This window comes from Pogoniulus pusillus, chromosome 9, assembly GCF_015220805.1.
Source record: "Pogoniulus pusillus isolate bPogPus1 chromosome 9, bPogPus1.pri, whole genome shotgun sequence".
NCBI classification, from domain to species: domain Eukaryota; kingdom Metazoa; phylum Chordata; class Aves; order Piciformes; family Lybiidae; genus Pogoniulus; species Pogoniulus pusillus.
In genome coordinates, this window is record NC_087272.1 from 28,980,543 (window position 1) to 29,006,405 (window position 25,863).

The 25,863-nt window shown below is 42.4% G+C and overlaps 1 protein-coding gene across 9 annotated transcripts; it reads right to left on the reverse strand.

Moving 5' to 3' along the window:
- Window positions 1-144: 144 nt before the first annotated feature.
- On the reverse strand, window positions 145-25,069 carry PDGFRL (platelet derived growth factor receptor like). Of its 9 annotated transcripts, none has more exons than XR_010303448.1 (8): window positions 24,432-24,651; window positions 18,294-18,588; window positions 8,946-9,097; window positions 8,029-8,322; window positions 7,594-7,733; window positions 3,603-3,826; window positions 2,535-2,591; window positions 145-2,205 (listed from the first exon to the last, which is right to left on the reverse strand). XR_010303448.1 is itself a non-coding variant. In XM_064149061.1 (7 exons), exons 1-6 carry the CDS (start codon window positions 24,484-24,486, stop codon window positions 3,638-3,640), a joined length of 1,125 nt encoding a protein of 374 aa, XP_064005131.1. In that variant the 5' UTR covers window positions 24,487-24,651; the 3' UTR covers window positions 145-2,205; window positions 3,603-3,637. The 9 variants fall into 9 exon arrangements, 7 of the variants coding, with proteins under 7 accessions (XP_064005131.1, XP_064005128.1, XP_064005130.1 ...); XR_010303447.1 differs by having other exon boundaries at window positions 2,307-2,591; XM_064149061.1 differs by lacking the exon at window positions 2,535-2,591.
- Between the last annotated feature and the right edge of the window lie 794 nt (window positions 25,070-25,863).

Genomic DNA, 25,863 nt, shown 5'->3' on the forward strand with positions numbered 1-25,863 from the left:
AGCATTACAGAATTAAGCAATAATACCTGAGTGCAGTCAGCTTAATATAGGGACCCAATCTGCATATGCCTGGTAAAGGTATCCTGTAGGACTTATTAAAATTCTTACCTTATTCAGGACCTTTCTTCTATGAGAAAAGCCACCTTGACTTTAGCAGTCTAATAGCTCATGTCACAAAAACAGTTGTCTATCCCCTGGTAAGAACTTTATCATCTTAGTTACGTTGTTAGTACCTGGAAACATGCGAGGAGAGCACACAGGTATGTTAAGTTCAAATCTAGTATAACCCCTTCACGTAACACAGAGGGGCAAGCTTTTCCAGGCTACCAGCACAGAAAAGTAAGTATGGTATAGTAAATAATACAATGACTGTTCATTTGTCAATAGTTTCCCTGCAGAATACAGGAGCCTCCTCACCTCCATACTTCTTCCATGCAAAATCCTACATGCTTTCAAGGAAAATGAAGAATCCTTATGTATAGAAATCAGATTACAGAAATACCTGTTTGGTGTCTGTCCTGTTGGTCCAAAAGAATTACATAATTCTGTTCATCTGTAAGCACTGCTGCAGTGTTGTTCTGTTGCAATATTAACTTTTCAAGTTTTAACTAAATGCCATGTGTTAGCAAAGGCTTTGATTCAGGGACTTTTCTTGGCAATTTCTTTAGCATAAACTTCAACTAAAAGCTACAAGACTGCTCAAATATCTGCCAAAGGTCTACTGCTGCTCAAGCAATTGAGTGATTTTCTTCAGACACTCAACCTTACTGTTAGAGTTGGAACTGCTAGTTCAGCTTCAGAGGAAGTTAACAGTGACACTTCTATCTGTACCAAGTGGTTTGTTGCCATTCAAATGAGTCAGAACATGGCTTACCTCCCCTAGATACTTTACATTAAAGGTCTTTTCATGGGTTGAAATTTTACAGCAAATACAGTGTAAGTGAATTATTTCCTTATGCTAACCAAGGCTTTAAGTTTCTCATTACAAGCACCAAAGCCACTTGTATGTAAACTGGTACTGTGCAATTCATGCAGGAAATTCCTTGCAGACAGTAAGTAACCACTAATCTTTAAACCTGTAGCTGCCTGACAGCCAGGAAATAATTCAGGACTGAGCTGGAGTTAAAAAGGTCATCAGAAAGCTGCAATAACCACTGAACCCTTAAGAATCAAATACCTTCTTTCCATTGTTTCTTCTCTGCTGTAGCAAAGTAGTAACTGAGGAAACAGAAATAACAATACCGGCAGCTCCAGGCATGTGATGTGGACAAGTCACTTTAATTTCCCAGGCTTCATTCTCTTACCCTGTGTCACTGTTCATTTATGTGAAAACATGTAACAACATCAACATGAAAAGAATCAGGCTTGCCCAGGAAGCTTTGGGTAAAATAAGAATGATGTAAAATATGTAACAATTCTCACAGTTTACAGTGCTTGCTAGGGGAAAAACCAAAACAGAACCACACCAGAAGTTCTTCCTTAAAGGCAGTGCTACTGGAGTTATTCAGTCCCGAGAACTGCATGTGATGGGGACACATAACCACAAAACCTGAGGGTGACTACCCAGACAATGATGCCGCAACGGATTTACATCACCTTGTCCTCTTCTGCCAGACTGCAACAGAGGAAGTGATGCTGCCACACAGAACCATTATGCTGTTGAACAAGTCTGAGCAGGTGACACTGTCTCCCACTTGCCAGATATTTTAAAGGAAATCAATTATCAAAGGCTCAAAAGCACTTTGAAATTTAAGGAGTTGGCAGAACTCCTGTAGTTCAAAAGGAAATCTGTGGTTGTGGACATGTCTTCATTCCATTTTAGCATTGCACAGCATCATGCAGAAGCTCAGGCATTGTTAAAATTACTCTGATTAGACAGAAGTCTTGCCTGGAAGAAAACTTACTTTAAAAAGGTGGTACTAAGATCTCTCTCTTAGATATTACTAGTACCAGTGTAACATTCTTGATACCTTTTAATATCAAGGAGAAAGATTAACAAGAAACTGCCTCTTACACCTTCAACGTTGGTCCCAGTGGTTGCTGTATTTACCTTTTTTTGGTCACTACTGTGTTTCCAGAGGCCAGTACTATGACAGGTAGCTGGCAGGCATTCTCTGTGAAGCCTATTTCAGGAGACAGGTGGAGCCATTTCATTTCAGTATTTACCATGGATGCTTATCAGAAGGGTCACGTTAGTTTAGGTTCCTGCATGATGAAGAAAAAACTTTCAGCAAGCTTGTTTCATGTTTTCATTAGCAGTGTTAATGACACCATGGAGGAGCTCCTGGTTTCACAGTGATACTTACTAGACATCACTAGTCAAACTAGCACCATACCCATCTGCTCAGAAGTTTGAATTAACATGTGAATCAAAGCGCTTACTTCACCAGAAGCAAGCTTTAGGAATTCTAGTTGAACGCAGGCTGAGACACATTGAAGTATGCACATATGGAACAGCTTCCTGCTATGCTCAGAGTAAGTTGTTTTTCACATGCCTTGTAAATAAAATAGCTTACATGAAGACTGTCACACACCTCCTCTGAATACATTCTTACTGGAAGTTCTAGCTTACATGGATTCTGTGCTTGAACCTAGGAGGAAAAACACATGGCCAAACGGTCCATCAGCATTGCTATCAAACTCTTACTTGTTCTGTGGAAAGTCTCCTCTGATATTGGTAACTGAACCCAGGGCTTATTTATCCAGATACAGTTCTCTGTAAATAAACCACCTTTTCTTTTCTCCCAAGTAAAACAATACAGTCAAGATGAACTTGCTCCTAAAACCAAGAAGAGATTCTGCCATATAACTGAACATTATTCTGTTACATTTAGAGATTTTGCTTCTGTAAACAATACTATAAATACAGGTTTTATCTTTAGCAAATAAATTTGCTACCTAATTTGCTAAAGGTAACATCACCAATCCACTGATGAGTGAATTCTAAGGAAGCTACATATTAAAAGGTTATAAGAATGCACCAATAGGAAAATCATCATACCCCAACCACTTAAGTCTCTGGAGATACCCTCTAGCTCCTTGATGAATACTCAGTATTAATCCTTCTCAGAAGTGAGAATTTTGTCTTCGTGCATCTGAACACGCTGCCACCCATGCACATACACACACATTTATGTTTTCATAACGTTCTGAAATTTATTTTTTCTTGCAAAATAAACATTTGCTATTGCTAATTCTGTAACAAGTCGTTTTTCGTTGGTTTTGTCTTTTAAGCAGATACAGTATTCTAAGATTGCACAGCACCAGAAAAGATACACCAGAGTGGTGGATTTTGGAAGATACTTAATATCCTCTCAGTTCTCACATATACAAAAAAGCTACCACCCATACAGGGAGGGTAACCTTATGAGTTTGACAATCCTATCAAAGGAAAGCCCAAGAGCACCTACTCCTAAATATAAGCAGCCCTGTGCATGCTCAGGCTTAAACTTTAACTCACTACTGACTGCTGCAGGGCTCAGGGAGTTCTGTTTTGGTCTGTCAGGATGCTAAATATGGAATGCACTGATATATATAAAGTGTAAGAAAAAAACTTCTTTTAAACATTAACCAAGAAAACAAAGGGTTAGACTGTCACATACCATACTGTTCATTCTATGTCCAGAAGCCTTTCCTATCAATTTAGTTCAACTTTAGTAGCCACTGCTGTTTCGCCATGTAGGTTCTGAGCTATACAAATGTAGTTTCCAGCATCTTCAGCTTCAACATCCTCAACAAGAAGAACACTCTTTGAAATTCTTGTGGTATGGCTTGTTCCTCTGTTTATCAGTCTCCAGAAGTTTTGGATAATCACAGGCCTCTCAGACTGTTTAAAATACACAAAACAACCCACCCACATAAGAAACCACAGGATTCTGCAAAGTGTATTCAGTGACAGTACCCTATAAAACCCTGAAGCAAGAGCTCAGCCTATATCCACAAATCAGCCTTTAAGTGAGGAAACTGAAGGTGTCTGGCTGTTGCAGCAATATTCCTGCATTAAATATTAGCCCAACCAGGAAGTTATGCCAAAGAAGAATAAGACAATGGCTCTTCCACACGGGCAGGTACTGTCCTCCTTACAACAGTAATGGGCAGCAAAACTCTGCCTGAAATACATGAATAAACTCAGTTGCAGTTGTGGGTCACTTATTAAGGCTGCATTTGAGTACTGGATCAAAGAGGTGAGGTATCTTGGGGGCGCTGTCAGGAGAGATGTGTGACCTGCCAGGCTTCCACCATTTCCTCAAAATAAAAGTAACTGCAGCAGTGGCAACAAGAGCTAGTTGGCCAGACTCCACCTACTTCTTTATTAACATACAGCATAGCTTTCAGCTGTGTGTTGCAAACTAATATCCTCCTGTTTCAGAAGCACTGTATGACAGACAAGCCAACACTAACGATTCACAAATGGTCTAAGTTAATCCTCACACATTTTTCCAAAGTGCAACTTCAAATACAAACAAGGAAGCTCAGAAACATGCTTTTTAGATGCTGTTGCTTTCATAGCTGTAACAGGCTCTTCTAACTCTTCCATGAGAATTCTCTAATGTACTGTTTATGAAGTCACACTCCTTGGCACCTCAGGAGTTTGGAAAGGACTGGAGATAAGAGAAACTGGCTCCGGGACAGGATAAGGCGCTCTCTTTCCTCCTGAAGTACATCATGCTAATCCACAGCTTTAATAATGTTGGTTTGTGTTATACCAATAAGGTGGATAACATTGGCAAGAAAGAGGTTTCTGCTTGGAAACCATACCTTCTTGTTTCACAAAAGAGATGGATTAGCTATTGACCAAACACTACAAGTTTCAAGCTAACAGCAGCAAAAGTAGCAATCACACACTTGAAAATGACCATTAAGAAGCAGCTGCCACTCTTCTTGAACCTCAGGGATGACTGACAGTGCAGTCGGGGAATGCCAAGGAAGTGGCAGACATTTACAGTTAACAAGAACTTTTTTGATAAACTGGTGATCTCATCTAGAAAATCTTAACCCTTCAGAAGGCATCAAGGCACTTAGAGTGCTGTGTCTCCTGCTCCCAATCTGAATCAAATGCTACCTGCAATCGAGTACTACAACACATGTAATTCAAGACTAAATCAGTTTTTAAGTACAGCAGCTGGAACTTCCCTGACCTTACTGAAAGTGAAGGTAAAAGCCACGTAAGGAAGATGTTATTTGCCTACTTGGGCTCCTGTTAGCCCAGTTTCTCCTCCAACTAATTGCCTTCTGCTTTGAAGCTAGTTTCAGGGAATCATATGAGGGACTGGATCAGTGTACATTCACAGGAGGTGAATGAACAAATGCAACTGTCAGGGAGTGGCAAGGGGGGAAAAAAAATCCCACAAGTAAATGAGGGGGGCGGGGAAGAAAGGTTAGTGACAACAGATGAGATGAGAGTCTCCCCAGTGCAATATGCCTGGGAGAAAGTAGGGATTAAAATGCTACTTCTGATCGGCACCAAGTAGTAGGTGACAGCCCAGGTACTGGATGGGGCAGCAGAGAATCATCACTAATCTTCCTGCATGAGGAATTATGAGTGGAAGCATCCATGCAGTGAATTTTAGAACTTGGTCAGTCCTTTTTGTTGCACAAAAGGTGTATCTGACCAGTGTTTCTACTGGTTTCTTAGCCCTTGGTCCCTACCTTCCACTACTTTGCAGTATGCGAGTACTTCCTCAGTAAGCCTCCAAAAAGCATGCAGTACTTCTAGTCTGCCATTTACTTACTCATTGTGCTGGGGCAGAACCCAAAGACAACTCTTCCCTATCTCCACGGACTACTGGAGCTGGGCTTATTTACTTTAGTGGATATGCACATCAAGGGTGGACACTAATAAGATACAAAGTTTTAGGAGGCTAGGATGAGTTTAGGATTTAATTCCTTCAATTTATCATTCTTAATAATTACAGTTAGTTACAGAAGACATCAATTTGGGGGGTGGCACAGCCAGTTCTTAGTCAACTAAACAGGGTATCAGCATCAAGGAAAGCTAAAAAACCAAACAAACCATGAACAGAAAAACAAACTAAAAATCCCTAACAAAGCCAACATGATCAGCAAGGGCATTTCTTCACTTCTCCTTCCAAAAGGCCAAATCCTTATAAAAGTTAGACTTGTCTTTAAGGACAGAGACACTGCCATTTGTTGATGCATCTCACTTGAAGTAATGCTGAGAGCTAAACTGGAGGAAGACACCAGGCGTTTAACTCAAACTATTGCTCTACAGCTCCTTGGATTTGGAGACATTTCGGTTTCCCCCAGCATCTTCCTTTTTACTTCACCAGCTGCAAGTTTTTCTGCTTGCTTCCTATTAAATGCACACCAGACACAGGAATTCTGCCTCATTCTTCCAGTAGCTAGCTACTCCTCAGACCTTCAACTAATTCATGCTATCAGTAACAAGCCCCTCAACAAATGCAGTTGAGGCTGACCTCATTAAAAGCCAGGACTGGGAAGACAGGGAAGGATGGTAACTGCCTGTGAACTCTGACTTCCAACAGTGGCAGCAGGAAAACTTAGGACAAGCAACAACAAAGAGAAAAAAAGAGGGAAAGGGGTGTAGAACAGAAAGGGTGAACTAACATCTAAGCAAGGGTTAAAAAGCTGGTTCTACACACCTAGTGCACTCACTAGCAGTTCAAATCTCTTTTGCGCCCTCTCACCGCCCTTTCCCCTAAAAGGGCAGACACCCCCCATGACAGCAGAGTGCTACAGCAAACTTCTGGAACTTTAGATTTGAATATTCTCACTTAAGCAATTACCTCTGCCAGTGGTAATACAAGTACCTCATTAGCAAGCTCTGCATTGTCCTTTGACTACTTGGCATCAGCAGGGCTGGCAAACGGAACACAAGAGGATCCCTTTCCTCTGGCAAAGGGTTTCACCTTCCAGCAGTCCTTCCCTTGCTCCCAGCCTGCTTAGTATAAAGAGCAGTAGAGACGAAGCAGATGGCTAAGAAACAAGTCCCTTCTGTAACTGGTGGGCAGAAGAAGAGAAGGGCCATCTAATTATGCCAGACTGGTACTATTTTGAAAACAGGAAAAAAAAGAACAAAATTCTAAGATTCACTGCATGTTTCCAGTTGATTCTTTCAGATGTGGCTGTGGAGAAGCAGACCTCTGTGCTTCTGGATGTGGGCAACAATTAAAGAGTCTGTGCCGATTCATGTCCTGAGCCATGGAGATGGAAGGGATATCAAATGCAGAGGCTTCAGTGAGGCTTTGTGGCTTGTCCTAAAACAGCTTCCTGAAGCTGACTGGTTTTGCCCCCGAGGCTTTTCTCTGTAAATGCTGCCAAAGGCCAAGTGTCTCTCTTCCTGAGGGAAGACTAAGCTTTGCTGAGCTTGATTTCTATCAAGATGAGAAGATCTCTCCAGCCTCATTCCTGTGCTACTCCTAGACTCTCAAGGAAAGACGAGCTGAAGTTCAAAAGGGATGTGCTGCCGCCTTGTGCCAGCATGTCCCAGCTAGTAAGAGGCAGGCACCAGAATCTGAAAGGAACTTTACTTCAAATCTAGACACTGAGTGGCATTCAAAGCATTGTTTTGGCAAAGAACAAACAATTTCATGCAGGGCACGAGTCTCTTACCTCTTGCCCTGGGTACTGCCACCTGAAGTTCACGTCTACATCTGGCTCCCCAAGGACTGTGCAGGTCACATGGACACCATCGCTGACTTCTGCTCTACTGGATGATGCCTCAATTGTGGCTGAAGGTGGGCCCTTGGGAACTGACAGGAAGTGTTTGAAGGCAAGACATAAGTTTCCAAGGAGTTAAATACATTAATAAAACTTTAGAGTAATTTTTTTTCCCCCTCAGTTTGCTGGACACAATAGGTAAGTGATGTACACCCACAACTTTCCCCTCTAACACAGGGAAACTGCAGGAAATCAAACCCACAAAATTTTACCACATTTACTTTTGATCAAGATTTTAAAACTCTCTGATTACATTACTTATTTTACTGGGTTTGCTTAAAACTGTTTGCTAAATAATGTCAGCAGAAGAAACAAGCTGCACCTTACCTTCCACATATAGGAGGTGATACTTGATGGAAATCTGAGGTGCTCCCTGTGACTCTGCTTTGCAGTAGACAATACCTTTATGATCAAAAGTAGGATGCTGGTAGACAAAACCCTTCTTCATATCATAAATAATATCAGTTCCATCTGTTTCAATTTCTTCTGCTGGAAATTCCCTGTGCAGAGTAACTTTTGCTGAAGGAGTAGTAACACGGCATGGGATGACTGCAGGTTTATCTGGGTTCAGGTAGACAATCTCAAAATAACTGGGAGTAGGTACAAAAAGTTCCTCTCTATCTGCACAGAAGATGTGAAATACTTAGAATGTTACTTAACAGAAAGAAGACAAAGTATATATGACAAAAGAGCTATAATCAACATTAAAAACGAAGCCAAAGATTTTTGCTTTATATATGCACACACAAGAGAAAAAAAAAAAACACCTCACTCTCTTGAACCTGCAAGTATACATTTACATAGCTTGAATTAAAAACCAGTGAATTGAAAATAAAAGTATCCTTCAATGTAAATAGTTTTTTTTTTAATCCTAAGAAGGTCTTAGGAATTCCTTTTTTATTAAGTTTCCAAATACTCATCTGGATCTAACTCTGATCAGTTGCCTTCTTTTGAAAAGCAGCACACAGGAAAAAAAACACCAGCACTGGTAATACAGACTCTTAGGAAGAGATATTCCATGTCATACCTATGACTTCAGCAAAATCCATAAAGAAAATGGACTCACAAATCACACTAGGCAAGTGGATTTTTTCTACTCACCATCACTGTCTTCCTTAACATCCACTAAATAAAAATGAAAATTGAGGAAGAAAATTCCTGACCGTGAAATTGCTGATGTAGCATTATTCCTGTCTCTACTAGCAAATGCATTTCCATTAGTAATTCCCAGGTGAGTTAATTACCTGTGAAAAAGATGTATGTGGAACCTGTTTTAGTCTCATCTTTCCTGCATTTTTTAGCGTTGCAGAGCTGAAGCCAGCAGCTATATTCACCTGTGTCTGCTGCAGTGGAGTTTTCCAAGATCAGCTGACTGTACTTGTCAAGTTGCTTTATCCTGGGAAGAAGAAAAAACAAAAGGCACAGACAAGCACAGGTCTATTTCTTTGTACATTTCTGGAAGCTCATTTCTTCTGTTGTTTCTCCTCTGCAACCAACCTACCTTTTGCTTTCAGAGCTCTAATTCCACCTCCCCTTTTGCTCCAGCAAAGACCTACTTAGATGAGTAGGCTTTATCAATTTTAACCACACAAGAGATTTGTAAGCTTTTGTCTTGTACAGTTCATTCTGAGATTCCTTTCAGTCTCCATTTTGAAATGGGGCTATGACTGCTGTGGAAAATAAGTCCATCTATGTTTTGTCTCAGTTTGTCCTTGTACTTCCATGCCAGTTCAATCTGCATGGATCTCAGTCCTTTTTTGATACCATTGACTCTGGCACTGTTTCAATAGCATACACAGAGGCAATTCAGGAGTAGTAAGTAATTGAACAAGTGTTTGTTTGATGATTTATTCCTACTTTCAGTGTGAACTCTTTCACATACTCCACATAACAGTCTAAGTTTCCATTTGCAAAAATCATCATAAAGACCTGCTATCTCACCCTGGATTTGTTCTGCAACTAAGACATTTTGCCCATTCCTCTGCCTTAAGCCACCTCACTGGCATCCGCTGCCTAGTTTCTTCACCAACCCTCAGCTATTTCAGACCATGACACTGAGAACTGCTGGAGGTGTAATAGTGGTGTCACTTAACTACACAAAATTCAGCCTGTGTGACTATTTTGGACTTGATTTGCTTTTTCTCTCCTGAATTTTCCTAATACATCTCTCAGTGGACTGACATTTGTAAATGTGGAAATGTTTCCAAGTTTGTAGACATTTCTATGAATGGTGGCAATGTTTCTGAAGTACCAAAGTCCTATGAAATTCAGCAGTTACAATCTCATCTTGTTCTTTTTTTATTTTAAGGTTTGCTTTCCTGGCTCTTTTTTGCAGACAGATGGTGTTATAGTTAGCAGTCTGCTGTGTTGCCTTTTGATGGATTGCAAAAGCAAGAGTCCAACAATACCAGTTCTCAGGACACTGTCAGGACAGTCATGTAGCAGCAGTGATGCACTTCACTACTGCTCTGACCTCCGTTTATATGGTAGCACGTTCAGAACATAAAAGGTTTCCCACAAGGTCATTTCTGTTCTAACCAAATTAGGAGAGATCCCTGTTTTAAGCATTTGACAGCAAACTTCATTGTTACAAACAAGGTCTGGACAAATACACAGCTTGAAGTCCAAACTGCTCCCATATTCACCTCCAGGCTCTCCAAGTATTTATTATCCTCCTGTTTCGTCTGAGTGTGGCAGTTATTCTGCAAAGTGGATGCCCGACTGGATCATTTATTTGTGGAGTTAGCATGCTTTGAAAAAATATCCTCTAGAGTGCCCTGTTACTCTGATGCAAATGCTCTGGTTTGCTTACAATTCCATCACTGGCAGATTTAACTGTTTAATACAGGCCACTCCTCCAACTATAGACACTTCCCCAAATTTCTGTGTCCTCAGGTATTCTGCTAGCAGTCTGCACTACTACCAGCAAACACAAGCAGTGGTTCAATGTAACCGAACATTCAGCCTCCAGCCAACGCACGTAACTCAGAAATTAAACCAACACAAAATACACAACCCAAGCAGGACTGAGAATTTTTTTTCCATTAAAGCCCTCAGACACCATTAACTCACTCATCCACCACAGGGCAGTTTTGAGGCTTGCCTAAGGAAATGAGAAAATCATGCTTCCTGCTGATGTGCTTGTCCTACATGACCTTGTCTGATTCTGCTTTTTGGAACCATCTAGGATTTTCATTTTTTATACACACACACACACAACCTTAAATTATAAATTATCTTCAGATTTTGGATAAGCTTTGAGAGATTCTTATTCATGCCTGTGCTAGTTTGAGCCTAGCATAGAATGCTCTGGTGAGAATAATTAGATTATAGGCTGTGAAAAGGATACAATGGTGATGTCTATTTCATGCACAGGCTTGCTAAGATGTATAAGAAGAACGTAAATATAGATAAGAGAGTTGCTGTCTCTCTGGGGCTCAACTTCTCTCTCTAACCTAACCTGCCATATGTGTGACTAATCCATCTGCTTCCTAACCCCCCTGGCCAACTCTCCATACTATCTTAAACATAAGGCAAGATCTAGGGTAAGGTAGGGGGTGGAAGGTGAAAGGGTGGTTGTGAGCCCCTCCTGGGGGCTCTGGTTTCTGGGAGGGGTGTTGTGTTTCTGTATTACCTTTTAACTTGTATATTTTTGTATCTATTGTAAATATCTGCTTGTATATTGTGCTAAGCTGTAAATATAAAGCTTCATTCAATTTCCAGAGCTGCTGAGTCTAGTCTGAGTGATTTTCCAAAGTGTGTGTGTGGGGAGGGCAGGTAACACCCAAACCATCACAACGCCAAAGATTCTGTTGTGTATCACACCCAACAGAAGAGAGAAAGCCAAAACATGTCCCAGTCCGTATTATTATCATTATTACTATTTAGTTTCACAGATCACTGCATAGGCTACATGATTACATCACCATAAAAAGTTCTGCAAGTATCTAGTACTAAAAGCCAACATTACAGAGACAATATTATGCCAGAACACCTTTTGCCTACAACGGTTAATGCAGACACTGAATTATACAGCTCAAAATCCCAACAGAGAGAAAAATAAGGTCAGAGTTAATTAAGTGTTGGACAGCATGTTCTGCTTTACTGAGAACAAGCTATCCAGTAATCAATGGAAACAGCCTAGTGAGGTAGTCATCCACAAACATGCACTAGCAAAACCTGGCAATTCAGAGGAGCATTGCTGAGACTTGTGTTAAGACCATATTAAGCTGACAAAACAAGCCATACAAAGTAAATTATAAATGGCAAATCCTGCAGCAAATCAATAGATCTAGGATAACTTTCCTTTCATTAGAATTTTAGGTGCTGGGAAATCTGACTCGAAAGACGAAACTTCAATGTGCTCTGTGTATACAGATATTTCAAGGCTATTGTAAAGAAACTAGGAAACTACTCCAAAATCTTATTCCCTACATTTATCTTATTAAGCTTTAGTTATTTGAAGTTCAAAAGATCTTTGCCACAGAAGCTACTATGTGTATATACATCTATCTCTCTCTACATGTATATACACACACACACAAAGTACAGATAGCATTGTTCAAAAGAGCACCTAGCAAACTCCTCAAGCAGCTGCATTTGTACTGACAAAAGAGATCTAATCTCACATACGAACTCTAGGGGAACACCATAAATTCCTACTGTTAACATAAGGAAAAATTCCCTAGCTTTCAGACTTCAGAAGACATGGAATAAAGTGAAATTTAGTTATAAACACAAGCACAACCAAAATCCCACCAAACCAGCAGGAGGCTGCATTCCATGAAAGCAATCTAATTTTGCCCTCTGTAGTACAGTTTCCCCAGTACTTTTGAGTGCTCCTCTTTACAAACCCCATGAAAACACAAATGTGAATCTAATGCATGCCCAGCTCTTTGCCCCAGCTACTTCCACTGGAGCAACTGTATTTCATGTGAGTGTATTTCTGTGACAAACGCAGCTGGTCTTTGCCATGTGAGAGCTCCATGCTCCCAGCTGGGCAGAACAGAGACTACATCAAGTTAGACTGCTTAATCTAGAGCAGATTTTTGCTATAAAGCACAAGAAAGGAAAAATGTGCTTGCCCTTGCTTTCCTTTGATCCCTCTCAGTTTTTGATCCTTCTCATACATTGCAGATCTAGTTTCTGGGTGAGTCCACAGTCATTAATTTATGACACGCAATCTTACAAAACAACATTCCAGCTCTTCTATTCCAGAGGTGCAAGAGCTACCTCTGACCACCAAGATTTCTGGCCACTTCAGTCAGTACATACAATTTTTAGACAAGACGTTATCTGCACGGTGTTAAATATGTTGCACAAGGCAAGAGATGACTACAGGTAATACCTTAGTCCTCAAACAAGAGTCCTTCATTCAGGAGTCAAGTTTGCATGAACCGAGCTTTCTCCCCATAAATGCACTGCATTCTACACTCTCTAAAGCTAAGCAAATAATCTGTGAGTGTGTGCTGCTATCTACTTCAGTCAGCATAGCTGAAAGAGACTTTCTCCTCTGACTCAACAAGAAACAAAGAGTCTTCCTCTTTTTTTCACTCAACATCTTTCCCTTCCCCCACATAAATTTGGCACATAGTAGCAGCTACAAACTTATTTAAAAAATGGAAGACTCTAGTACAGCAAGCAAAAATGTTATTTATCAGGTCATAAACTAGAGCTACAAAGATCAACTCAAAAGAGAGTTTAGCCTCTAATACTAGAGAAATAATTCCTTCCATCTTCAAAGTCATATCGTCCACCAGGCTGTTGTATTCTACTTACCACACCAGCAAGTTAAAACTGTGATAGCCATGCCATAGAGACAAAAAAAAACAAACCAAACCTAAAGGCTTTTATCCCTACTTATTTCTGCAGCCACAGCCCATAGGAAATGTATCAGGTGGATAGTAAATTTAACTAGCTGTAAGCAAAAACATCTTCTTCTTCCCCAACCACAGAAAGGAACATCTGAATGTCTTCAGCATCAGCTCCTGCCCTGGACCTCTGGTGCTGACAAACCCTCCAACCTTATCATCCTGAACTTTAAAAGTCTGTTCTTCCTCCTGTAACTGCAATTCTGCTAGATGCCAGGGTGCTTGAAGTTGCTTGTAGCAACTGGAGTTAGAGGATGTCAGTAGTTCACAGGAGGTGTAAACCACCTTGTTTATTGTTAAAACTCCCACTAGACCAGTTGCATTTGTACATCCCTCCTATTACTTGAAGAAAAAAAAAATACGAATTGGATGTCTGAGCATCTGTCACTGTAGAGACATAAAGAAAAGAATGGTGGTCATTAGTCCCCAGCAATTGTATGGACCTCACTGTTGCTGCCCCTCCTCCTCATCTATCCTCCAGGCCTGGCAACCCACTTCTTCACTATCCATTACCTCCTCAGATTACTAACCACTTCCCTTCAACTTTCTCTACCAGTGACCCAACTCCACCAAGACTAGCACAGAAGCCCCAGGGCAAAAACCACCCTGCCCAGTTAATTAGCTTGGGTTTCACTCCACACCTCACTAACTGGTAATAAAAGGATTACTTCATATTTGGTCTTTATGCATTCAAAAAATGTTAGAAGATACTGGACATCTGTTCAGATGATTTTTTTAAATGGGTTTAAATTATTTTCTAATATTTTTTCTGGTTTTATCTCTTTTGTCCTACGTTCAGCCTGTTGTTCTCAAAAAAATTTGTGTTATTTTATTAATTTACTTGTTGTAGTTGGTGTTTGGTGCACAGTCTTTTTTGTATGCACTAAGGAAGAACAAAGCTCCTCTTGAAAGATAATAACGTTGTTAACCTTTTGTGCTGCCACTTCACTTATTTCTTACTTAACACTTCACATTACATTTCCAGTTAAAAATCAAAGCTTTCTAAAACCATAGAACATAAATTTTGTATTTCACATTCTCTAAAGCAGACTGCTCATATGCCTCTGTTAGCACTAAAGCAAAGACCTTGAGATCACTAATGAAGTCATACTAAAAATGTGATGCTCAAGATTCTGTGGTCAATGCCTCCAAAAATTACCACTATCCTGTGACTCTCAAAAGTGCTACCAACCTATATTTCAATTTCATAGAATCATAGAATCAACCAGGTTGGAAGAGACCTCCAAGATCATCGAGTCCAACCTATCACCCAGCCCTAGCCAGTCAACTAGACCATGGCACCGAGTGCCTCATCCAGTCTTTTCTTGAAGACCCCCAGGGACGGTGCCTCCACCACCTCCCTGGGCAGCCCATTCCAATGGGAAATCACTCTCTGTGTAGAACTTCTTCCTAACATCCAGCCTATACCCACCCTGGCACAACTTGAGACTGTGTCCCCTTGTTTTATTGCTGGTTACCTGGGAGAAGAGGCCAACCCCCACCTGGCTACAATGCCCCTTCAGGTAGTTGTAGACAGTAATAAGATCACCCCTGAGCCTCCTCTTCTCCAGGCTAAACAGGCCCAGTTCCCTCAACCTCTCCTCATAGGATTTGTGTTCCAGGCCCCTCACCAGCTTCGTTGCCCTTCTCTGGACATGTTCCAGCACCTCAACATCTTTCTTGAATTGAGGGGCCCAGAACTGGACACAGTACTCAAGGTGTGGCCTGACCAGTGCTGAGTACAGGGGAAGAATAACCTCCCTTGTCCTACTGGCCACACTGTTCCTGATGCAGGCCAGGATGCCATTGGCTCTCTTGGCCACCTGGGCACACTGCTGGCTCATCTTCAGCTTACTATCTATCAGTACCCCCAGGTCCCTTTCCTCCTGGCTGCTCTCCAGCCACTCAGTCCCCAGCCTGTAGCACTGCTTGGGGTTATTGTGGCCGAAGTGCAGAACCCTGCACTTGGCCTTGTTAAATCTCATCCCATTGGCCTTCTGCTTACAATAAAAACTGCTGATTCAGTCTAACTCACTCTTACTGCTTCAATAACTTATTTTAAAATAATAATTTCTCTAAAGATATTTCAATATAGACCCTTAAATATAAGCCTAACACAAAACAAAAGGAATACTTTGGCAAGTTTTATCTACCCAGTCAAAATATCTTATGGTATTTATTTTGTGTGACATTATCATCTTTTCTTACATGGTTAAAATATTTAAATACTGTGAACTTGAGTGGGAAGACTAAATTGCTGACTGAACAGACTCCCAAACTATTTCAGTACTACAAAATGCCACAAAACACGATTAGGAAAATTAGTTTTCCCCCATGCCCCAAATCTACCATCATTTTTTTCTGTTTTGCCCCATGTATATCACTATAAAATACATAATTTTGCAAGAGAAGACTGTATGGTGAAACAAATAATTATGAAGCATTCAGATTCCCCTTAAAAAAACAGAATCCTTGCCTTGCCTTCTTCAATACCAGATGCTAATACTGAAATAACACAACTTGGAGCTCTACAGGACCCAGTCATGCCAGTAAGGGGTAATGTTCTAAACTGAAACAGGTTATATTTAAATTAGATACAAGGAAGATATTCTTTACTGTGGGAGTGATGAAAAAGTAGAACAGGTTGCTCAGAGAAGCTGCAGATGCCCCCTCCCTGGAAGTGTTCAAGGACAGGTTGAACAGGGCTTTGAGCAACTTGATTTAGCAGAAGGTGTCCCTGCCCGTGGCAAATAGATGATCTTGCCACCCAAAACACCCTGTGAACTTACTACGTTAGTTTGCAGCATTGGCCTGCTAGCAGAACAGGGCTGTACTGCAGCTCATAAACGCCACCTACTGCCCTAATCCAGCTCAAACTGCTTCTTGAAAAGTAAAAGCAGTGGTTGTTTCAATCAGCAACAAGGTCTTTTGAGAGATACCACTATTATAAATCTTACACTAGCTATGGAAGCTTATTCAGCCAGGGCAGTTCTTGAACTCCTCATCCTTCAAGGGAAGCACTCAGAGAATTGGCTTATGATTTCAGAAGGATATGCTAGATATCATAGTCTGTAACTGCCAATCTTCAACACTCCTCTTTGAAAACAGAAGTGGAAAGCAGAACATTGTATCTGAAAAAATAACTAACTGAGAGCGATTTTAAGATATCATCCTAAAATCATAGAACTGTGTAGGCTGGAAAAGACCTTCAAGATCATTAAGTCCAACCATTAACCTAACAGTACCAACTCTGCTTCAAAGCCATGTCCAAAAGCAGAATATCTACACATCTTTCAAATACATCCAGGGATGGTGACTACACCACCCCTCTGGGTATCCTGTTCCAGCACTTGACAATCCTTTCAGTGAAAAACTTGTTTCTAACGTGCAATCTATACCTGCCCAGGGGCAACTTGAGGCTATTTCCTCTCATTTTGTGGCTACCTGGGTGAACAAACCAACACCCACCTTGATAGGAGCTCCTTTCAGGTAGATGCAGAGCGCCATAAGGTCTCCCCTCAGCTTCCATTTCTCCAAACTTAAGCATCATAATTCCCTCAACTTCTTCTTGAAGAACTTTTTCTCTAGACCCTCTCAGTTTTGTTGCCCTTCTTTGGCCACATTCCACTACTTCAATGTCCCTCTGGCAGTGAGGGGTCCAAACCTGAATACAGTATTTGAGGTGAGGCCTTGCCAGTGCCAAATACAAACAAACAATCACTTCTGCAGTCCTGCTGGCCACACTATTTCTGATACAAGCCATGACGCTGGTGGCCCTCTTGGTCACTGGAGCACACTGCTGGCTCACGATCAGATCCTTTCCTGCAAGGCAGTTTTTCAGCCACTCTCCCTTAAGAAGACTGCAGCATTGCATGGGGTTGCTGTGACACAAATGAAGAACCTGGCACTTAGCTCTGATGAATCTCTTGCGACTGACCTCAACCCACTGATCCAGGTGCCTTCCTATCTTCAAGCACATCAACACTCCCACCCTATTTAGTATCATCTGCACACTTACCAAAGGTGCACTTGATCTCCCCATTCAGATCACTGATAAATGTTATTACAGAGAACTGGTCTCAGTACTGAGACCTGGGGAAGCCCACTTGTGACCAGCCACCAACTGGGTTTAATTCCATTCACTACCACTTTTTGGGTCTGGCCATCCAGGAATGTTTAAACCCAGAAAAGCACGCATCAACACAAGCCATAGGCAGCCAAAAGGAGGTTGTGGGACAGTGTCAAGAGAATAGCTTAGATGGTCAACCTCAGTTATTTACAGAGAGCATACATACTTGTACTTAATTTAGGACCAAAAGGACAATAGGAGCCGATATCTTTGCTCCTAATAATCCAGGAAAAGCTCCTTATGGCTCTGCCTTAGGGCATCTTTCACAGTGCTATCAGTCTCTCCTCACTACTTGTCTTTCATGGACACATAAATCTCCATATTCAGCCTGTGAAAACAAACACCACTCATGGGAAAAAAAGATGCCTTTGGAAGACATCCTTAAAATCCTTATAAGTCTCTGCTATGATTAATCTACATTTAGCTATTTGTACTCTCCTCAAAAACTAGGAAGGAAACAAATGCCTGTGGTTTTGGAGAGGGTGTTCAGACCGTCAGGACACTTACCTGGTGGGCCAGAGAAAGGGAGAGTCATCTGCTCTAGCAACTATATGTTGGGTTTTTTTACTCCCAAAAATTTAAAAATAGCTTACCTGAGTCTGGAGTCTTTAAAGGTGTCTAAGTAGGAAGGGTAGTTCCAAGTGACATTATTCCCCTTACATCGCAGTTCTAAGTTTTCTCCTGCAGACACACTTAAAGTGGCAGCTAGTTTCTGTAAACGACCTTTATCCATCACCTGTGTCAGTATGGACTGGGACTTCAAAGAGGAGTCAACAGATTCTCTTTCCTTCATTCTGGGGTGTTTGGGTTTTACTTTTTTATTAACAGGCTTAATTTTGTTTTCCCCAGGTTCTTTTGGACGCTTACTCTTTGCAGGCTGTCCAGTAACTAGTAAACCAAAGAGAAGAAGGCAATGTTACTGATTAGAAAAAAATTATATAGTCTTTAAAAAAAATAAATTAATTAAAATCTTCCTTATTATCACAAGGGAGTTTAGTTCTTCCTAAAAAGGATGCATAAGAATCAGTAAGAGTTAATTTTCATAGAAGTCACTGGGTATGCCCCATTTTCCTGGCAAAAAAGGAAAAGAAAGCTTTCAACAGGCATGTGGAAAATCTGTACTTAGAGCTCACATGAACAGACAAATATGTAAGGTATGAGAACATTACAAAGGGAAAAGGAAAGAAATACAGCCATTTCTGTCTCCAGTTACTTCTGTCATTTCTACCTCAGGTCATTGCCATTTAGTATGCAATGCTACATGAGCTCTCCCTCTTCCCAGGTTATGTCACGTTCCTCAGCTCTGCATGGCCTTTTTAACGCACCATGTTACCCTGAGAGACACATGAAGAAACTGGCAAGTATGGACCTCCATGCTGATTTATTAAATACAGTTATTGATGTAGTTTTCTTCTTTTACAGCAAGTACTGTGAAAATAGAAATGGCACTAAGTCACTTGAAGACAGCATTCAATTCATCACTTCTCTGTAACAGCCATTTATTTTGACACTCCAGATGAAAATGCAGCCTTAGAGGCAAATGGTTGAGACTTCATTACCTGAGACAGACAACAGGGATGGCCAGGTGCCTTTAAAAGGGCAAGGAAAGGGCAAAGTGAGCCGTCTCCAAAAATCATGCTACTCCCACTTTAACTGGCAGCCGGAAGCACAGACCTTTTGCGAGATGAGCCTAAAACTGCTGCCCCCCAGACATCAAAAATTCCATTAGACAGCTAATTCACATTGAACGTGCCTTTCCACTTGAAAATGCTTGGCTATTTGATTGTACAAGTCAATCAACAAGCTCTCTCTGGAATTAAAAATAGCCCTGATGTATACTGAGTTAGCATGAATTAAAACTGGCACCGGCTGCAGCACTTCCAGACTTCTGCCACTGATGCCTCTTGTGGCATTCCTCCTATTGCAGCTGGGCACCTTGCACTGCCTTCCACTTCTCAAAGTCCAGGTCAATGCACACCATGTCTATTTTAAATGGCACAGAGCCTCGTGAACACAAATTTTAAAACCAGGGAATTCAACCTGACCATGAGAAAATGACTTTGATTCTTAACGTGGACAAGCACTGACATGTTGTTGATTGTCTCTAAAGCAAATTCTTTTGCCATATTAGAGTACTCAGTAGTACACTGCATTCAAAGATTCTGATGTGCTTATTCGGTCAAAATTTTCCCTTAAAGCCTCCCTAAGCACCTTCACAGTAAACACAGGTGCACACAAGTAATTGATTTTATAATCTAAGTTCTACTTTCCACAGGTGTTCTGCCTTATCCTCTGTTCCTACCAGCCTTACAAAGGTTGCTGTCCTATCTCCCTATCCCACTCCTGCACATCAGAAGAAACTGACTTATGTTATGGCTGATTTTATCCATTTTGCAGGCTGTTTCTCAAACACTTTGTCTGCCCTATTCCAGTTCACATATCTAACCCACATGCGAGTTAACTGGCCTCCTCATGTTATGCAACTACCTCTTCTGAAATGTGGTAGTCTGGGGGGGGAGGGGTAGGTTCCCCTAAGAAAACCACAGTGACAAAGTCCCATCCCAGGAGATGGACCTGGTCATTCCAGGACACTGCAATATTGTTACTCTATTCTGCTTTCTGGCTTATAAGGCAGTGGCTGGCTGATGTTGCTTGCTTCTCCTCCCTGCCTTTCCTGCTTTCTCTTCTCTCCCTGGGCAGAGCGCATCCCTGCTGATCCTGTGGTTTGTGTGGGAGATGGCTTCTCGCTGGCAGGGAATCTGGAGCTGCGTCATGCGGCCTGGTGAGGCCTTGCAGGCCTAAGCTGGGGACCGCACTTCTGGCCTACTCTCTGGCCTCCTCAGGGTGGAGGATTCTAGAAGGTTTTAGCCTGATAGACTTGGCCTAGCTTGTGGATGTATCCATTCTACTTGATTGCCTTCCGCATATAGGCGCCTGTAAACAGAATCTCCCTTTAAACTTCCAATCAGTGAGCAGTATCTTCATTCCTACTCTGCAACAGGAGTGTCCTTTCTGCCCTCCAGCTCCCAGGTGGCTTGTGGCCCTAAACCAGGACATGAAATTAAACAAATCAGTTGTTTCTTTGGCTTTCATTGTTGCTGCAAGAAAATCAGAACTACAGTTTGGCTGTTCTAAAACGACATCTGAATGCAATTACCAGTGCAGTACACTGGGTGGAGTGAGGAAGTGCTGCTTTTCTCTCGGGTTCTCCAAGCAGTGGCTGCAAGGAGTCATCATTTCTGGCATCTAAACAACTGCACTCAGTGTCACACACCTCGGCATGTGTGCTCCAACCTACACAAGGGGAAGTAACTCTTGCGTTTCTATCCAGCCCTTGCTACTCCTCCAGTTTTCCTTCATCCCTCTTCAGTCATTCTCTCCATCATACTGAGTGGCCAGCAGCCAGGCTGCTTGCTCTCCACAGGGCGAGTATTTCAGCTCAGATGACTTTTAGTGACAAAACCCATCAGGAATCCCATTTAACACCAAAGCTTTCTTCGACACGCACTGCCACTTCTCCCTTGGGTTTTGCTGCTCCATCTCTCCTGTATAACTTGTGCCCTTGCATTAGAAGGTCCCTCTGACAGGCCTGATAAGCCTTTTAGTCAAGCACTCGCATTCCAAAACAGCTGCTCCAGCTCCCTGTTGTACTTCCCACATTTGTCTCTGGAAGTGCACAAGTTTTAGTCCAGCCACCCTTTTTTCCCCCCTCTCCCCCTAGAGTCTTAGTGAAACAGGACTACTTGTTCAGACTGTTCTTTGCTATTTCCACTATGTTTTGCTCACCTCAACCTTGACACTTGTTCAAAGACCTTAGAACCTTACCATCACCCAAACTGTCTCTCTCCCACACTTGACACTCTGCCTTTAAGAAATTCTTTAAAACTCCTCTATAAAAGTTTTTCAACTTTAAGTGCCAGAAGCCTGGTTTTGATTTTCTCTAGATGTTTTTCCTGTCCACACAAGCTCTGTCTGTTCCAGGTTTATGTAGTTCCCAGTGAATCTGAACACTTTGCTGCCGTACCACACTCCTAGGTACACAGTGGGACTCTTGTCTGTCTGACCTTGCAACAGGTAACAGCAGGGGCCCTTCAGAAAATACCACCGTAAGAGCTTTTATCTACCTACAGAGAAAGTATAGTTTTGCCTCCCTGCTGCACTACCCAAGAAAAGAGGGTCCAAGCAAGCTGCGAACATGCACCTACCCAGCACTCCCTCCAAATCTGTTCTGATCAGCACCTTCTGCACCTCACAATCCTGCTTTCTCTCATTGCTGAAACATGTATCTGTATATTCAATAGCTAAATTAGCTGATACAGCTGTCCATAATCTCAGATAAAGAGAGCACACAAGCAAATCACTCCAGGAACACAGAACACACTAGACAGATTCCCCTACTTTCCTTACTCAAACCATAGACAGGCACAAACTCAACGAGTCCATTCACATGAATATGCCATGCTTGGGATACTTCAACCTCTCACCAGATTTTTTTTGCAGACCTCTCCTTGTTTTAACCCAGCAAGAATTTCCTTATTTTTTAATAAAAAATGTCGAGACTTTGTAGAAAAATACTAAGAAAACTCCTTCTTTCTACCTCTGATCAGCTCCTAATATCAGTCCTAAGAGTCATCTGCTCGTTTCATCTACGATAGTACATTCAGGGTCCCTACTAACTCACCATGCTGAAGCAGAATACTACAACAGAAATACACCACACAGAGCCTTTGCTCCTGGTTTACAGTATTTGCCTCATCCTGTTTGCCTGTCCCTTGTTCTTACAGATGTTAAACACACAACAACCCCAAAATGACTGTTAATCACATAGTACTAAAAAAGCACACAGTTTTGACTTGAAACATCACTTATAACCACATGCACCACTGGTTATGCTGCACAGGGTGTAACTAAAGAATGCCAGACAAATCGCATTCACAATCCACAAGATGTGCCCACTCCATGAGGCAGGCCCCACGGAAATATCAGAGCCCTTTCAACTCTCATTAATACTAAGTCTTCCTTGGGGAAAAAAAACAAACAAAAACCAACAGAACATATAAACCAAAAAACACAAACCACCAACCAAAAACAAGCAAACGTACCTGAGATTATCACAAAGACTAGTTTTTAAATCACCAGGATTATGATGAAAGGCAAAAGCCTTAATGCTTACAACTAATGTGACAAGTCCATGTGGACAATTCTGTATTTGCCTCCCCTGGCACAACTTATGCCCATTTTCTCTCATCTTATCTCTTGTTCCTTGTGAGAAGAGACCAACACCAGCCTCATTACAGCTTCCTCTCAGGTAGTCGTTGAGAGCAGCAAGACCTCCCCAAGGGCAACATATCAATATTCACACAGAACACCTGGAGACACTTATTTCATGTTCATAAGCTAAATTAGGAAGGCTAGTTTGAAAACACGTCAGCATTAAGACTTACTTAAGACTTCTAGCTTGAGACAAAGAATAGTCATTAAACATGCCAGGATACCTTCTCCTGTAACTAAGCTTCTGGATGACACAGCATAAAGCACCTTGTCACTATAAACTAGGCAAAGTAAGAAAAACACAGGCCTGGGAAATCTTTTGCCCAAGCTACAACTTATTTTGTGTTTTTTGATCGTCTATTTTCAATAAGGAAACATTTTTCTTGATGCATTACGGCACACTCACAGCTCAAACCTTTCAGCAGAAACCCTCTCCCATTGGTCCAATGTGCAATTCCTTTACACGTAGTCATAAGAAAAACTAGGCTGGAAAGGACATCTGGAAGTGCCCTCCCAGCACCATTCAGTCGCTCAGAGCTTTGTCCGGTTGAGCTCCAACTACTGCAAAAGCTGAGGCCTCTACAGCCTCCCCTAACAACTTCATTCAGCGCTTAACACCTCTGAGTGAAATGGTGTTTTAGTCTTTGGTTGATTTTTAACTTATGACCTCCTGGGCCATTAGTGGCATCTGCCCCTTCGTCCTTCACCTTGCATCTTGGAGTCTGTCTCCAATAGCTCTGCAAACCCTTGCATGGGCTACACAGGTCTTGCTCCCCAAGATCTTCCATGGTGAAAAACAAATACATTTTTGGTTTGTTTCTCCTGAATTAGTTTCAGTAACTTTATTCTCATTTTGCAAGAAGGCGGCAGCTTGCCTTTTGCCTAGTTTAAGTCTATGCAAGTCAAAGATTGGTTCCCAAAAACTTACCCCACCAAGACTTCATCGCAAGCTGAAACTGAGTTATAAGTTCGGTTCTCTCTACAAACGAACAACAGTGCAAAAACCTTTTCTCGTTATGTTTTTTTAAACCGGAGCATCACGTCCAGCACCGACCCTCTTGCAGCACCAGCACAGACATTCAAGCGCAGACTCAAAAGTCTATTCGAAAGAGCGAGCCGGCTGCACACACGTCTCCCAAAACCTCAGCACGACTGAACTACGTTTGTGGTCTCTTGCAGAACATCTGGGCGGGCTGCTGGCCGCAGACCAAGAGACCACCGCCTCTGCCAAGCAGGACGGGAGCTCGGCCACCGCCCTTGAGATGGCCCCCGGCGCTGCCCCGGGGGCTGTCGTGGCGGAGGAGGGTGTCGGCGGCAAGCAACCGTTACCCGTCTGCTTGGGGCAAGGGCAGCTGCGCCGAGGACGGCGAGAGAGGCGGCCCGCTAATAAGGAAAACCCGAGTCGACTACCGAAGTAGGGGAACCCGGCGGAGCGGAGGGTGGCGGGGATCGCAGCTCACCGTGTAGCAGCGTTTCCTGCAGCAGCATCAGGCTGAGCAGCAAGCAGAGCCGCATGGCGGGAGCGGCCAGAGCGATGGACTGAGGCAGCGCCGGCAGCGGAGGGCGGCCCCGTAGCGCCTCAGTGGGCCGCGGCGCGGGGAGGAGCCGGTCAGGCACCGGGGCTCCCTGCCCGAGGCTCCCCGACAGCAGAAGGCGCGTTGCGGCTCTGCAGGCCCGGGGCAGCTCCCGCAGCCACCTGCGCTGCCTCCTCGAGCAAGAGCAAAACCGGGACGCCCCGTGGCAGGGCCCGGCCGGGGATCTCCGCAGGGCGCCGCTGCTGGTCAGGGCACCTGCTGCGGCCCTTCACCGCTCACTCACGGAAAACTTCAGCTCCTTGTGGCTAGCCTGAACTCACCCTTGCGCAGCTTCATCTCCTCTGCGGCTTCTCACCGGACACTTGAGGTCGGTGACGAGGTCTCTCCACCACCGCCTCACAGATTACTTTGGGTTGAAAGGGACCCTCAGTGGTCGTCTCGCCCAACCCCGCTGAAGCCAGCAGAGACGCCTCTGACTGGATCAGGCTGCCCAGAACTAGATATGCTGGGCTAATTAGCAGCCAATGGATCACAGGTGTGGAGCAAGATGATGAAACTTGACGGTCTCTTTTTCATTCCACAGCCCTATTACAGTCCTGCCTAGAACTTCCTAGGGCTTTGATGTAATGACCTGCCTTTTTCCTATAGGAATCAATGCAATTAAATGATTTTATTGATTCTTAGTTTCCTAGTTTTAAATTTAAAAACCTAGTTACATTTTCACTTAGAGTCATCAGAGAACTAATGTAAACTTACATGTAATGATCCCAGTTCTCCACGTGAATGAATGGATTGTTTAAATGCATCTTTTCAGGTCAATGCTTTAAATGCAATACTTGAAGAATTATCATGTCCCTTGGACCAAGATTTTCAAGGTCACTCTTAGTGAACCTGTAGTACGATGAGGTGGTTATTTATAATTTGAAAACTTAAGGAATTCTATAAAAGAGGTGCAGCATAGCTCAGGAAAAAAACCCACAAGTTACAGCAGTGCTTAAATCTGGAATTTCATTTCATTTCAAGCTCTGCTTAAATTTGAAGAAGGTGGCTACCCAGATGTCATTAAAAACAGTGCCAGATGACAAGCCTGCTGTAGGAGTGTGGTTCTCAGACTCAAGGCTATTGTTATTCATTGCTCAGACTCATGCTTTTACTCTCTCAGTATACCCACAGCAGCATTCCGAGTTCTATTTTTGTTTGGTTTTTTGTTTTCATTTCAAAAATGAAAAAGGGAAACAACAGTGAGTTAACCCATCCAGGTCTGAGGTTCTATGCTGCCAGGAGAAGGCTTGGTGCTTCGAAAGTTAAGCACCATGAATGCCAAGAGCTACTCACTCTGCCTTGAACTCAAACCTAA

What these genes read in the sequence shown, in the direction of transcription:
- PDGFRL (XM_064149061.1), bottom strand. Translation starts at nt 24,486, where the DNA reads ATGCGGCTCTGCTTGCTGCTCAGCCTGATGCTGCTGCAGGAAACGCTG. An exon ending in TCACCTCCTATATGTGGAAG is followed by an intron (nt 7,734 to 8,028) that starts GTAAGGTGCAGC and finishes ACTTCCTGTCAG; the next exon opens with TTCCCAAGGGCCCACCTTCA. An exon ending in GGCAGTACCCAGGGCAAGAG is followed by an intron (nt 3,827 to 7,593) that starts GTAAGAGACTCG and finishes TATTTTAAACAG; the next exon opens with TCTGAGAGGCCTGTGATTAT.